This window comes from Schistocerca serialis, chromosome 4, assembly GCF_023864345.2.
Source record: "Schistocerca serialis cubense isolate TAMUIC-IGC-003099 chromosome 4, iqSchSeri2.2, whole genome shotgun sequence".
Taxonomy (NCBI): Eukaryota; Metazoa; Arthropoda; class Insecta; order Orthoptera; family Acrididae; genus Schistocerca; species Schistocerca serialis.
The window spans coordinates 647,435,175-647,450,664 of record NC_064641.1 but is presented as its reverse complement, the minus strand read 5'-3'; the positions used below and the strand labels follow the sequence as shown (position 1 = coordinate 647,450,664).

At 42.0% G+C, this 15,490-nt stretch overlaps 1 protein-coding gene across 1 annotated transcript in view; it reads left to right on the top strand.

Moving 5' to 3' along the window:
- Positions 1–15,490, top strand: part of LOC126474660 (uncharacterized) — a 421,515-nt gene that overhangs the window by 271,366 nt on the left and 134,659 nt on the right. Inside the window, exon 9 of the mRNA XM_050102139.1 lies at positions 11,837–12,064. Within this exon, the coding sequence (XP_049958096.1) occupies positions 11,837–12,064 (228 nt within the window). The remainder of the gene's footprint in view (positions 1–11,836; positions 12,065–15,490) is intronic.

Here is a 15,490-nt window from a genome sequence, read left to right as displayed (position 1 = left end):
GCCCTGTTTCCCTTTTAACAATATTCCAAATTGTTTTGATTTTGTTATGAGAGGTTCTAATCTTAGACATAATGCACATACTTCTGAACTTTTTAATAGCTTTTCTTAATACAGTGCAGTAGTTTTTATAACGTTCGACTGTTTATGTATCACTACTCCTTCTAGGTATAAGATACATTTCCCTTTTCTCTTTACAAGATATTTTCATCCCTTTAGTAAGCCATGGTTTTTTGGATGGTTTCTTACAATTATCTTTCACTATTTTCTTAGGGGAACTGTTTTCAAATATACTCACTTACTAACAGGTTATGCAAGACGATCAACAATTCGACAATTCGGTAGTCTCTGACTAGAGCTCCACATAAGAAAATCTCTGCATAAACAGTTGAAATGTACACTTCAAACGAACACATCGCACAGCTCTGCAGCCGACAGTAAACTAAGGCAGTCGCCCACTTCGGAATAAAGGTGTGAACGCGCCCAGCGCTGACAGTGAGAATGCGTTACTCCGCATTTGCTACGTTTTTTTGCACGATATTTATTTCAGCTACGAGGTATATCACATGCTAAGAAGGCTGGCTTCTAAACTGCTAAAAGTACCAAGTTTTTAACTACCTGTTTTCAGTTTCCTGGTATACTATGTGCTACCTCACTTTAGAGCCTTGTAATACGAAAATAATGTAGACCTAATCCAGTCACGTATCATATGAACGATAGTTAAAATATTCAAATATTAGAAAGCATGAATAAGACGATCATTCGAATAGGAAACGGAGATACCTCATACTGCAAATATGGGCAGAATCGGAAACGCAAATGAAAAAAAAATGTATTTATTAAAAATTTCAGTAAAACTTGACCATTAACATTATTTCTTGAGAGACGAGACGTTACTACATTGAACAGAGAAGATCTCTAGTGCATTTTATAATGGTTAACACCATCTAAAAACTGTAGGTTCCAAATAATATGCTATACAAAGTATAATGCTGGACATGTTTCTAGTATTTCACGAACTTTTCAAATGCTTCGATGATTATGCTTTGAAACAATCCCGTTTTTATACTCGTTTACTCTCTTGAAAATAAACATTGTTTTGAAAAAGTAGAAAACATTATAATGAAATTTTAGTTTTTTGTATTTTTTGGATATCACTAATATGTGAAGGACATAATGAAACCAGAAATTGGGTAACAATTCAACATTTTTGGACATAAACAATATGTTTTTCTAAAATTTTGTGTGGGATTAGGAATCGCAATTGCTACAGAACAATGAGACTTGCACGTTGTAATACATTATTCCATAGCCGATAGGAAATTGCTTCTATAGTGTCAACCTACCCGATGAAAGCTTTCAAGGCCATTGTCTACTTCTGTTATTACTTCTGGACTGAGAGGCAGTGGGTCATACTATGGCCATGAAGAAAGTTTTCTAGGAATAATGAAAAACGACAGGCGCCCATAGAAAAAGTGTTTCTCCCATTTTAAAATGAGTTACTGATCACACTGGAAAAGTTTTGATAAAGCATTGAATTGAAAACAATTTTTAAGCCCACCAGTAAAATAAATGAAGTCCTTAGATTTGTAACAGATGTACAATGTTAGACATAAAAACTGACCGCCGGCGGCCGCCACAGAGACAAAGTCAGAGTCGTTCACTTAAGGTGGCCAATAAAACTGACCGCCCCTGACAACTCTAAGTCTGGCCATCTGCACAATCTGGCAACACTGTAAGATGCGGAAGTGTTAGGAGGAAGTGTTGTCTACTTACGAGATGTTCTCGGTTTGTGTGAGCCCGTGGTCTAGTGGTAATCGTCGTGCGTTCTAAACTTATGGCCGCGTGTTCGCGTCCAACTGTATTTATTTATTTATTTATTTATTTGCCACATTTCGGTCTAAAATTATGAGTCTGATTGAACATCGAAGATAATTCGCCTAACATTCTACCCACCAGCAATAACAAGTATTCCAGAAACAATTCCGCAGGACAGCTCGTGGTTGCGTCGCGATCATAACAGCTTACGCTTGAGCGTTTCCTCGCGCTGCAGCGGCTACCGGCTACCGGCCAGACGCCACCCGCCGCCTGAAATCCGGCGCCGCTCATGTGAACGCGGCGCCACGCTGTCAGTGTATGTATCAACTGTCATTTTAGAATTTGAAATTCTAGTTATCATCTTGCAGTTAAACATTGGATTTTGCATACTTGAAAATCATGAACTGCAGTTAAGCATTGTAAAATTGAGTCGCAAGTGGAAAAAGGTGTAACATCTGCAACACAACGTTTACTTTTGGTATAACAGAGGGGTGAATCCAGAGGAGGCAGCTAGAAAGATTTTAACTGTGTGTGGATCGAGTGCTTTTGGGAAAAATACGCCAGAAAAAGATATTCTTGTTTCAACAAAGATCGTTCTGGCATGAATAATTTTCCACGTTAATGAAGTCTCGACTACTGATATATGTGATAGATTACCATTTTACCATCATGCGACATTTGCATTCAACAGGCAAAGTTCAGAAGTCTGGTGTAGGAGTACTGCATGCTCTAATTCGAAACAACAAAAATCAACGGAGTGACTATTATTGAACGTCATCAGGTCGCTCATTGAGCATTCCTATGCAGTACTGTTACTGGTGACGTGTTATGGTGCCTTTATCGTTAACTTCCTAAGAAGAAATGAAAGGCTGAGAGCCCCAGCAAAAGACGTAAACTCGAGTAAAGAGTAGTGTGAACATAATATTTTACATCTGATAGCTCCAAAAGTGTGTTTTGTGCTACGAATTCTGCCCCAAGGGGTGTGTGCAACACAGCTGGAGTTTGTTGCCAACAACTGAGACACCTTTCGGTCGCAGTGTAAGAAAATCGAGCAACAAAACTACATCACCTGTGCTACTGCATGATAACGCACTCTGTTGATTTGAGAAACAAAACTATCCAGGAGATTGATGGGAAAGTCGTCTCTCAGGCGCTTGTATTGATAGAAAAGTCCTCTCTCAAGCACTTGTCCTCTCGTCATATATTCGTAAAATTTTACCTTTCCCGCTCTTGATCGATCAACCGTCAAGGCAATTCACTCCTAGACGAAACACTCTTAAAACTACTCTGGTTTAATGACATCGTTAGAACCAGTAGGTTTCTACTGGCGTAGAATTTGTAAACAACTTTAGCATTGTCAGATCGCTTTAGATATCGTGAAAGAAAATTCTGCTGCTGATTAATTTCTCTTTGACGATTACTGTTGCTTTTAGTAAACTAATGGAAAATGCAATTAAAATATTTACTGTACTAATACAAATTAAATTCAGCCTACTACAGAAACATCACGACGGCAGTCTATCTTAATGAAGCATTAATTGTCTGTAAGACGATTGAGCCATTTTAACACGAATTAGTAGGATATTAACGACTTTTGACTTCGAAAAGATCTGTTTTTACTTCATTTCCTGTATCATTCACAAGTATTATGAAAATGTGGCATTTCATGGGTAAAATTATGTATTCACAACAACAAAAAATATTTCGGCAGTAAACAAAAGTGGCGTTATGAATTTGGCAGTACCGTAAGGTTTTCACTCTGACACTAAGGGTTACTGAAAGTAGCAAGACGAATTTTGCTCAAGCGTTGTCTTGCGATTCCCTTATTGAATTTGTGTCAGGCTTCTTGTATCTCTGCTACAAAAGAATTAAAAACCTGGCTTTCAGCGAGTCTCGAAAGGCGAACGAAAGCAGCTTGCACCTGGTAGCCAAGCTTATTTGTTACCTGGGAACTGGTTTTTTCCTAAAGTGGGAAGACATCCTTTTTTGTTGAATTGTTGGCAAATGTCAGTCAGACGTATGTCGTTGGTCTAAGCGTTTCGGTGTGTTGAATTTGTACCAATGATTTTTCTACAGGTTTTTATCTGTCCCAAATGGAGAGCTGAAGTCTCCCATTACTATTTTCAGGTCATCTTGGAGAATTTTGCTCATAGTATTTTCGAGTGTGTTCCAGAATGTTTGGACATTTTCGGTGTTTTTATTATTTTCGATGTTGGTGGGGGCATGTGCATTGATGAGTGTATATTTTTTTCTGGGGCTCTGGATGAGCATATTCATAAGTCGATTGTTGATGGGCGTGATTTCTTTGACAGAGTTGATGACAGATTTGTGTTCGAGATATGCAATGCCGAAGATTGATACGCCTTTCGCTTCCTTTTGTTGTATTTTGCTCTTGAAGATGCAATGGTTTCCGTAATTCAAGCTTTCATTGCCAATTGGTCATGGTTCTTGAAGAACAAGGATGAGAAATTTTTGTCAGTCGATATCTTTTGTGGGATTATTTAGTTTTCGTGTTTGGATCAATGTATCGATGTTTAGTTTTCAAATGCATGTTTTCTGCTTGTAGGGAAATTTACCAGAGATCTTCGATATTCTCTGCAGTGCTAACGTGGACTCCCCAGAATACGAAAATCCAACTGCCGCCGTTCGACAGGCGGGTTGTGTACCACCCTGGGTAAAGTTGACTTTGCTTGCACAGTTCCTTGGTTTGGCCAGGGTGATTCCAGGACCGGACAAGACCAGAGGGTTTTGAAGCCTTTGGAAGCAAATATTTTCAGCCGAGCTCATTGAGCTAACAGACGGTGACCAGAGTAGCGGTGATTTTCACTCAGACGTGTCTGGATTTTGGGTTCAGCGGATTGAGTAGCCGTTCAGGATTGTGTTAGTATTTAGTTCACCCCAAGTATATGATTTCCTCGGTACCACCCATATGGGGGATGGTTTCCCCTCTCGGCCACACGGGATTATTATTATTATTATTATTGTAATTATGTCAGCAGCAAATCCGATATGGTGTATCTTCCCACCACTGAAATAGATGTGTATTGTTCGATTCAGCATTTCCATCGCATAAATATGGGTTATCATTACGTTACATTGCTGCTAGTAGATATATTTTTCACTTTTTTTCACTTTTTCTTAAACAGTTGCTACCCGTTACTCCATCATAGGAATTTATGTGCGCAGCGTTGTTGCAATACAGACGTTCAAATTATCCGATTTCTGTAATTTCATTTCGATACCAGATCGTTATAATCGGATTCAGCCAGTTAGTCTTAATGTGGATATCCGACTACGACTCTCATCATATGACAGACTGGGTAAACTACATTCTTAATCGGACTGTTGAATCTAGGTCACTTATCTATGACAGGGCCTGAATTCTTAAACACTGTGGAAAATAATAATCCAATGTGCTTATTACAAATACGTTATTTAAATATAAATATATGAACTAACGATATAATAGTTTATTTGCAAGAGCAGAGCCCCATCCATCATAGCACAGGAGTGCGAGATTGGTTTCAGGGCCAAGAGAGGATAAAGCTGTTGCCGTCTGTTCCACGATCACCGAACATCAACCAGATAGAGAACATGTGGGCAGAGGTAACAAGGTCATTGCCATGTCGACCTACAAATGCAAGCGACCTTTGGACGAATATAGAAAACGTATGGTGGGAAGTAAACCATCACGCTACACTGTCGACGACTTAATGAAATCAATGCCCCTACGCCTTCGAGAAATCTTACGTAATGATCGTGGGTGGGTTGGTTACTAAAAGTATACTCGTCCACAAAACCCATGTGGACAATTATCTGATATCGGTCAAACTTTGCTTTTTCGCAGCTCTTACGCATACAAGTCCATTTACTTTCAGTCTCCTCCTTACAATTCTTGCAATGCAAGGTAATTGAAAAATCTCATCCACTCGACGCCAACAGAGGAACTGACTGGTGCATGTGTCGTTCAACACACAGTACTTGTCACCCTCACTGGAATCAATGACTGTGTGTGGGTGTGTGTTTTCGTGTTCACGCACAATCTGAATCAATACTATTAACATTAGTGAGACAACCAACAATAAATATTGTATAAAATATGACTGTAAAGTATTTTAATGCAATGGGAAGTTACAAATTGAATTTTTACCCAACCCACGTCCTGCATATTACGTGAAGTAAGATGTATTAACTCCACAGTATCGTTAGCAGAGACAGTGCGCTCTTGTTGTCGAGGCTCGCGACAAGTGCAGCGATTAGCAGTGCAAAATGCCGCCGCGATTTGTTTATGTTGGCTGAGCGTGGACACTGCAGCAGACGCTTCGCCATAAACAGAAGGAAATCACCTTGGCTCTGACTGCAGTGAGCGCATATCACTGCCTGCGTGTTCTTATAGTAACCAACGAGAGATTCTACTCACAGGTGCCACGGAGCCACAGCGGAACGATTATAGAAAATCAAATTGAGACTATCTCTATACTGCGACAAATGTCTAATTGTAGAAACTGTAGCGCACATCTTCTTATGTGAAAATAAAATCAGAATTTGGAACTGGACTAGGAAGAAATTAGCACTATCAACAGAACCGCAGAAAGTCATATACCGATAACTGAAGCTTTACAACCCCACTGGAAATGTTACCCATCCGCAAAGAATAACAGTTGTTCATGGCTTCTGGGACAGTTTGTGTTTTACGTCGTAACAAACAAAACCTAGAACTTAGAAGAGTACATGTTCTATATTGCAGAAGCACATTTTAAGCCGAAGAAGAATAACAAATATAAGGAATGGTTTAAAAATTTTTATCTGTTGCTTTATGTGGGCTACAAAGGGGTGGACAGTTTTATTGATTAGAAGCAGAATACTATTCTTTCACTTTTGTTTTATTCCTGGAATATTCTTTTACGTTGGTTCTAAAATCAGAACTGTTCTAATTTGGCAAGACCCCTCCGGCTAAGAAATTTCTTTCATTTGTTGAAAAATACATGGTTTCCTTACAGACCTCATATGCATCCAGTGCATAATAACTTAAATTGTGAATATATTTCTGAATGAATGTTTGTTATTTATCTTTCCGTCACCCTTTTCACTGTTATAAGTTATGTTCTACAAGGAACGCACGCCATTGGAGGCGGCAATCTGTAATTTATTTTACCTTAATTACTACTTCAATTTTGTTCTCACGGTATCTAAAGCGATCTGACAATGCTAAAGTTGTTTACAAATTCTACGCCAGTAGAAACCTACTGGTTCTAACGATGTCATTAAACCAGAGTATTTTTAAGTGTATTTTCGTCTACAAATGAATTGCCTTGACGGTTGATCGATCAAGAGCGGGAAAGGTAAAATTTTACGAATATATGACGAGAGGACAAGTGCTTGAGAGAGGACTTTTCTATCAATACAAGCGCCTGAGAGACGACTTTCCCATCAATCTCCTGGATAGTTTTGTTTCTCAAATCAACAGAGTGCGTTATCATGCAGTAGCACAGGTGATGTAGTTTTGTTGCTCGATTTTCTTACACTGCGACCGAAAGATGCCTCAGTTGTTGGCAACAAACTCCAGCTGTGTTGCACACACCCCTTGGGGCAGAATTCGTAGCACAAAACACACTTTTGGAGCTATCAGATGTAAAATATTATGTTCACACTACTCTTTACTCGAGTTTACGTCTTTTGCTGGGGCTCAGCCTTACATGTCTTCTTAGGAAGTTAACGATAAAGGCATCATAACACGTCACCAGTAACAGTACTGCATAGGAATGCTCAATGAGCGACCTGATGACGTTCAATAATAGTCACTCCGTTGATTTTTGTTGTTTCGAATTAGAGCATGCAGTACTCCTACACCAGACTTCTGAACTTTGCCTGTTGAATGCAAATGTCACATGATGGTAAAATGGTAATCTATCACACATATCAGTAGTCGAGACTTCATTAATGTGGAAAATCATTCATGCCAGAACGATCTTTGTTGAAACAAGAATATCTTTTTCTGGCGTATTTTTCCCAAAAGCATTCGATCCACACACAGTTAAAATCTTTCTAGCTGCCTCCTCTGCATTCACCCCTCTGTTACACCAACAGTAAACGTTGTGTTGCAGTTGTTACACCTTTTTTCACTTGCGACTCAATTTTACAATGCTTAACTGCAGTTCATGATTTTCAAGTATGCAAAATCCAATGCTTAACTGCAAGATAACTAGAATTTCAAATTCTAAAATGACAGTTGATACATACACTGACAGCGTGGCGCCGCGTTCACATGGGCAGCGCCGGATTTCAGGCGGCGGGTGGCGTCTGGCCGGTGGCCGGTAGCCGCTGCAGCGCGAGAAAACGCTCGAGCGTGAGTTGTTATGTTCGCGACGCAACCACGAGCTGCGGAATTGTTTCTGGAATACTTGTTATTGCTGGTGGGTAGAATGTTAGGCGAATTATCTTCGATGTTCAATCAGACTCATAATTTTAGACCGAAATGTGGCAAAAAAATAAATAAATAAATAAATACAGTTGGACGCGAACACGCGGCCATAAGTTTAGAACGCACGACGATTACCACTAGACCACGGGCTCACACAACCCGAGAACATCTCGTAAGTAGACAACACTTCCTCCTAACACTTCCGCATCTTACAGTGTTGCCAGATTGTGCAGACGGCCGCACTTACAGTTGTCAGGGGCGGTCAGTTTTATTGCCCACCTTAAGTGAACGGCTCTGACTTTGTGGCGGCCAGCCGGCGGTCAGTTTTTATGTCTAAGACTGTACATATTCACTTGGGACAATTCAAATTTACAAAATTATGTGCAGATTTGGACAAATATATGTCGCAAGTACGGGAAAAAGTATGAAGACCTGTGACCCGTTTAGCCGAACACAAGCGGAGCTGTCGATTTACAGAAACTTGTAAGTACGCTGTACTGAGACATGCTGTTTAGTGCAGAGATCATGAAATAAAATTTCTTTAGACTAGCGTTTTAGTCAAGGTAATGCATTATCATGCACGCTTGTATATGAGGGCAGTAGAAATTTATAAATATTGTAACACAGTAATTTCAGTGGAAAGTAAAGTAGTGTGTAATAACAAAATATGGATGACGAGAAAAAAAAAGAATTGCAGCAATAAATTAAATGTAAACCGACATCAGCTTTCGGGGATAATCATATGCATTCAGCTTCACGTGACGAATAGTGATCTCTCTATAAAGCTCATAATGTCCCTTAAATTATGGACCGCTCGTGGTTTCTTTTTCTATTTTTTTCTTTTTTTTTTCTCCACAGTTGTCGATGTTTCTTCTCTGAAGATATTCCCTGCAGACGGGAACAATAAAAATGAATGATTTTATCATCGACAACATGGTCTCAATCAGTACTATTGTGGATTATCAGCGTGCTGGTTATTTGCAGAACATCAACTTGTTTTAATCAGTACGATATAGAAACAGCTAAAGTTGCAACATTCCTTTTTATTTGCGAGTAACTAATGACTAGATTCGGGTTACCTAAACCCAGACAGACAAAGTAGTATTTTATATGCTAGTTCTGAAAATACTGATTTGTTTATCTGGATGATTTGAAAATGGGTTCAGCTCACCCGAAACTAGTCAACGATCAACTGAACGGTGAACCTTGCAACTGTGCATGTTTCTGTATCGTACAGGGCTATTTTAACAGATACTATCGACTGCGTTTGCTGCAGTTGAGGTATGATTTTTCTCCTGAGATGAACAGTAGATTTTTCGGGGGATTTTGTGCGCTAGAAGCAGCCTGCGTCGCGTCAGTGAGTCAAGCCTCCTTTCCGAGCACAGCTGGATTCAGAAAGTGTTCGCACACCATTCGGACAGGCCCCAGTTGTCAGACGTTGTTTTAAAGGTCTCTCTTCGATAAGAATGATATTGTTCTGTTTGCTAAAAAATTCCTCGGTCCATTGAGAAACCTGGTCTGATACTCTGTTGTTGTTGTGGTCTTCAGTCTAGAGACTGGTTTGATGCAGCTCTCCAAGCTACTCTATTCTGTGCAAGGTTCTTCATCTCCCAGTACCTACTGCAACGTACATCCTTCTGAATCTGTTTAGTTTATTCATCTCTTGGTCTCCCCCTGCGATTTTTACCCTCCACGCTGCCCTCCAATACTATATTGGTGATCCCTTGATGCCTCAGAATATGCCCTATCAATCGACCCCTTCTTCTAGTCAAGTTGTGCCACAAATTTCTCTTCTCTCCAATTCTATTCAATACCTCCTCATTAGTTGTGTGATCTACTCATGTAATCTTCAGCATTCTTCTGTAGCACCACATTTAGAAAGCTTCTATTCTCTTCTTGTCTAAACTATTTATCGTCCACGTTTCACTTCCATACACATACACTTCCATACTCCATACAAACACTCTCAGAAACGACTTCCTGACACTTAAATGTATTCTCGATGTTAACAAATTTCTCTTCTTCAGAAACGCTTTCCTTGCCACTGCCAGTCTACATTTTATATCCTCTCTACTTCGACCATCATCAGTTACTTTGCTCCCCAAATAGCAAAACTCCTTTACTACTTTAAGTGCGTCATTTCCTAATCTAATTCCCTCAGCATCGCCCGACTTAATTCGACTACATTCCATTATCCTCGTTTTGCTTTTGTTGATGTTCATCTTATACCCCCCTTTCAAGAAACTGTCCATTCCGTTCAACTGCTCTTCCAAGTCCTTTGCTGTCTCTGACAGAATTACAGTGTCATCGGCGAACCTCAAAGTTTTTATTTCTTCTCCATGGATTTTAATACCTTCTCCGAACTTTTGTTTGTTTCCTTTATTGCTTGCTCAATAAACAGATTGAATAACATCGGGGAGAGGCTACAACCCTGTCTCACTCCCTTCCCAACCACTGCTTCCCTTTCATGCCCCTCGACTCATAACTGCCATCTGGTTTCTGTACAAATTGTAAATAGCCTTTCGCTCCCTGTATTTTACCCCTGCCACCTTCAGAATTTGAAAGAGAGTATTCCAGTCAACATTGTCTAAAGGTTTCTCTAAGTTTACAAATGCTAGAAACTTAACACTCATAATTAGTTCATTAGGAAACAGTACACAACAGTATCTAAGGCCTTCAAGGAATACGTCATGAACCTGGTGCCGGTATCTAACGACTTCTCCGAATGAACAGAAAGAGCTGGGTTCTACAGATCGTTGTTTGTGGAATACATGTAGTTTCCTACAGAGAAGATATTCGAATGCAGAAAGGTCATAATAAGCAACCATAAAAGATTTTCCTGCAATTTGTTGCACAATTTTACTCCTCGGCAGCAAATGCCGTTTCGAGGTTTATGTTTGTTGTTCCTTGGTAAATACAGACTCAATCTTTGCAATGTCCACTTGTGACGTGACGGAATTTGAAGACACCACAATGTTTCCAGAATGAGATTTTCATTCTGCAGCGAAGTGTGCGCTGATATGAAACTTCCTGGCAGATTAAAACTGTGTGTCAGACCGAGACTCGAACTCGGGACCTTTGCCTTTCGCGGGCAAGTGCTCTACCAACTGAGCTACCCAAGCACGACTCACGCCCCGTCCTCACAGCTCTACTTCTGCCAGTGCCTCGTCTCCTACCTTCCAAACTTAACAGAAGCTCTCCTGCGAACCTTGCAGGACTAGCACTCCTGAAAGAAAGGATATTGCGAAGACATGGCTTAGCGAAAGCCTGGGGCAGGAGAGCTTCTGTAAAGTTTGGAAGGTAGGAGACGAGGCACTGGCAAAAGTAAAGCTGTGAGGACGGGGCGTGAGTCGTGCTTGGGTAGCTCAGTTGGTAGAGCACTAGCCCGCGAAAGGCAAGGGTCCCGAGTTCGAGTCTCGGTCCGGCACACAGCTTTAATCTGCCAGGAAGTTTCACACCACAACGTGTCAACATACTGTGTAAGGCCGGTATATTGAGAGAGCGCTGCAGTGTCTTTTACTTTGATTCAGACCCATCTGTGATGTCTACTAAGTGTGACCCTGTGTGTGTTCTTCTTTCACTGTTGCGGACGCTGCGCAGCGCGGCCGCCCCGCTGCCTGGTACCGGGCCCACCCCGGCGAGCTGGACGCCAGGCTGCTGTCTGTCATCCCGGAGGCTCCGAGGACGGCGTCCGTGGTGCCGCCCGGCTGGGACTGGCGCATCGCGGGGGGCGGCGCGGGGGCGGCGGCGGGGGTGGCGGCGGCGGTCGCCGCTTCAGAGGCGCCCACCGCACCCGCCTCGCAGGTCACCACACCCGTCTCGCCCAAGGTACGGCCGCACAGCTTCCCCACCGTTTCTGATAATCCTGGGACATTTCTAGCAAATTTGGTGTAAGCTGACAGAGACCGTAGTGTGTGTCAACCGTAAGTTGGCCTATATGCTCCCCCGACCTGCGGGAGGTTTCGCCCTGTAGTCGTTTGCTTCGGGCTGCAGCCAATGTTTCCTTAGACTACAGTACTGTTTGATGCAGAAATTGTCTTTTGCTGTGTTACGATGTTGTACTTCACACTGTTTCGTACTGTATCATTTCCTTGTGAAAAATGAGTGCGTATGTGTTACAGTTACGGTCAATGTCTTAGTACTTGAGACGTTTTCAACTCCGATTACGCGCAACATTAAAACCATAGTGATCTTCGTGCATGACTTTTGATTTGATGGAAGTTTACAACACAGTGTAGATGGCAGAGGGGGCTTGTTCCACCCTCATTACTTGGCAGTCTGTGGGGACCAGGATTGCTTCCTGTGCCTCCCACAAGTTCCTTTGGCAGTCGCACAACTTAACAGTCGGCTCACTATAAATATACATGTTATTTCCTACGAAGGTCGTAATGAAAGTCGTGAGCAACTCATTGTTAAAATTCCAATTCCAACAATGTAACAAAAACGGTGTCTTAGCCACAAATCTTGCGGAACAGACAGTGGCGTCTGCTCCAGTTTTATAGGGCTTTAGTTCCCTCCCAGCTGGACTGTGGCTGCACAAAATGGTTCAAATGGCTCTAAGCAATGTGGGACTTAACATCTGAGGTCATCAGTCCCCTAGACTTAGAACTACTTTAACCTAACTAACCTTAGGACATCACACACATTCATGCCCGAGGCAGGATTCGAACCTGCGACCGTAGCAGGCGCGTGATTCCGGACTGAAGCGTCTAGAACCGTTCGGCCACAACGGCCGGCTGTGGCTGCACAATGTACGGGCAGTGAGCCCGTCGTACGTGAAGATCAACGCTGTACGTCATGAGGGGGTAAGGCTGGTCACGGAAGCTTACAGAACGAACTCCATAGCCAGTCTCTGGGGAGCTGCCACTTACTATCCGGCAGCAGCTTCTCATGCTGCGTCAGACACTTCAGTTTCCCGTTACGCCCAATTCCCCAGCACACAAACCGTTGCTCATCCAGCTATGGAACCCCAGTTTACCAATCAGCCGGGGGCAAACGAGGCCGTGTGGGATCCGTGCAATATGTTTGTTGGAGTCCTTCGGTGTGGGGTAAGTGCTGGCTCAAATCCAGGGTTTTAATCACCTGCCTCCGCGATTACTGCAGAAGCCCAAAATAATTTTAGACTTAGCACTGTGCAGGAGAACTGTACTCCAGCTTTTGTTTTTAATACGCTATTTTGCAACATTTTAAATGAGCGTCCTGATTATTTCGCTGTATTCACTGATGGGTCTAAATAGGGGTCCGTTGATAGCTCTGTTGTTTACCCAGATCGTGTCCTCAAGATTCGGTAGCCTCCGGAGTTCACTGTATTCGATATTGAACTACCTGCGATCTTGAGGGCGCTGGAGCATGCCTGCTAAATTCTTCGCCTGTTCCGACTTCCTGAATGCCTTTCAGTCTGCAACGCTTGCATCCAGCAGATAAAGTAGTTCAGGATAGCTGGCCGCTATGGCCGAGCGGCTCTAGGCGCTTCAGTCAGGTATCGAGCTGCTGCTACGGTCGCAGTTTCGAATCCGGCCTCGGGGATGGATGTGTGTTATGTCCTTAGGTTAGGTTTAAGTAGTTCTAAGTCTAGGGGACTGATGACCTTAGATGTTAAGTCCCATAGAGCTTAGAGCCATTTGAACCATTTGAAATCCAAGATATGCAGGACGCTCTAATGCGGGTACAAAGGCTGGGGAAGAAGGCGTCCTTATGCTGGGTAGCCAGAGCGCATGGGTACTCCAGGGAACGAAACGGCGGATGTAGCGGCCAAGGAGGCGTGTCGTGTCCGTCAGTTAGCTCAGTAAGCCGTCCCCCTGCATGCTGTTGTCTCGCCATTGAGGCACAGAGTCGATGGGAATATGAGTGACTGGAAGTAACAGACAACAGTCTCCGTTCAGTAAGGCTCACAATGTCGCCGTGTTGTACCTCCTTCCAGCACGCAGATGATACGAAGTCCTCCTTACTCATCTTCGCATAGGGCACAGCAGTATGACGCATGGCTTCTTGATCCGGAGAGAGAACCCTCTACTGTGCGTCACTGTGCGCCACATTTTATTAGAGTGTGGTTTATTTTCTGACCATTGTGTAGCGAGAGATTTGTAACAAATCTACCCTCTATTGTAAGTAGCGTCTAAAGGAATGTGTTGGAATATAAGTCTGTAGGCTTTCGTGGCCGCCGTTGTCACTGAATTTAAAATATTCTGGGTTATTAGGCCACAATCGCGAAATTTGGAGCGCACTTCAATGCAAGTTGGTTTCAATAGTTTTCACAACGAAACTGTATCTCCAAATCTGGCTGAAAACCCGAAGTGACTGGTCGTACGTAAAATGTATTAGCGGCAAAACGCAGTCAATACCTTCACTGCGCAACCGATGACAATGCCACTAACGCAGAGTTACTAAACAGGGGTTTCAGAAATTGCTTCACCAAAGAAGACGAAGTAAATATTCCAGAGTTCGAATCAGAAAAGCTGCCAATATCATATATTAGTAGATATCCTCGGTGTAGCGAAGCAACTTAAATCAGTTAATAAAAGCATGTCTTCCGATACAGATTGTGTACAAATTATGTTTCTGTCACAGTACGCTGGTATAATAGCTACATACATAGCAATCATTTACAACCGCTCGCTCATCGAAATATGCAAACCTAAAGAGTGGAAGTTGCATTAATCACAGCAATATTCAAGAAATGAAACAGAAGTAATCACTCATTTACAGACCCAAATCACTGACATCGATTTGCAGTAAGATTTTGAAACATATACTGTGTTCGAATACTATGAACTACCTCGAAGAAAAAGTTCTATTGACAAATAGTCAGTATGGATTCAGAAAATATGGTTCTTGTGCAACACAACTAGCTCTTTATCGACAAAGGATTTCAAATTGATTACATATTTCCGGAAAGCTTTTAATACTGTACCTCACAAGCGGCTTCTACTCAAATTGCGTGCCTATGGAGTTTCGCCTCAATTATGCAACTGGATTCGTGATTTCCTTTGAGAAAGGTCACAGTTCATAATAATTCATGGAAAGTCATCGAGTTGTACAGAAGCGATATCTGGCATTCCCCAAAGAAGTGTCACGGAGCCTCTGCTTTTCTTAACCTATAAGAGAGATTTACGAGACAATCTAAGCGACGAGCTTAGATTGTTTGCACATGATGCTGTTATTTACCGTCCGGTAAAGTCATCAGAAGATCAAAAACCAACTGCAAAACTATTTAGACAAGATACTTGTTTGGTGAAAGAGTGACAGTTGACCGTA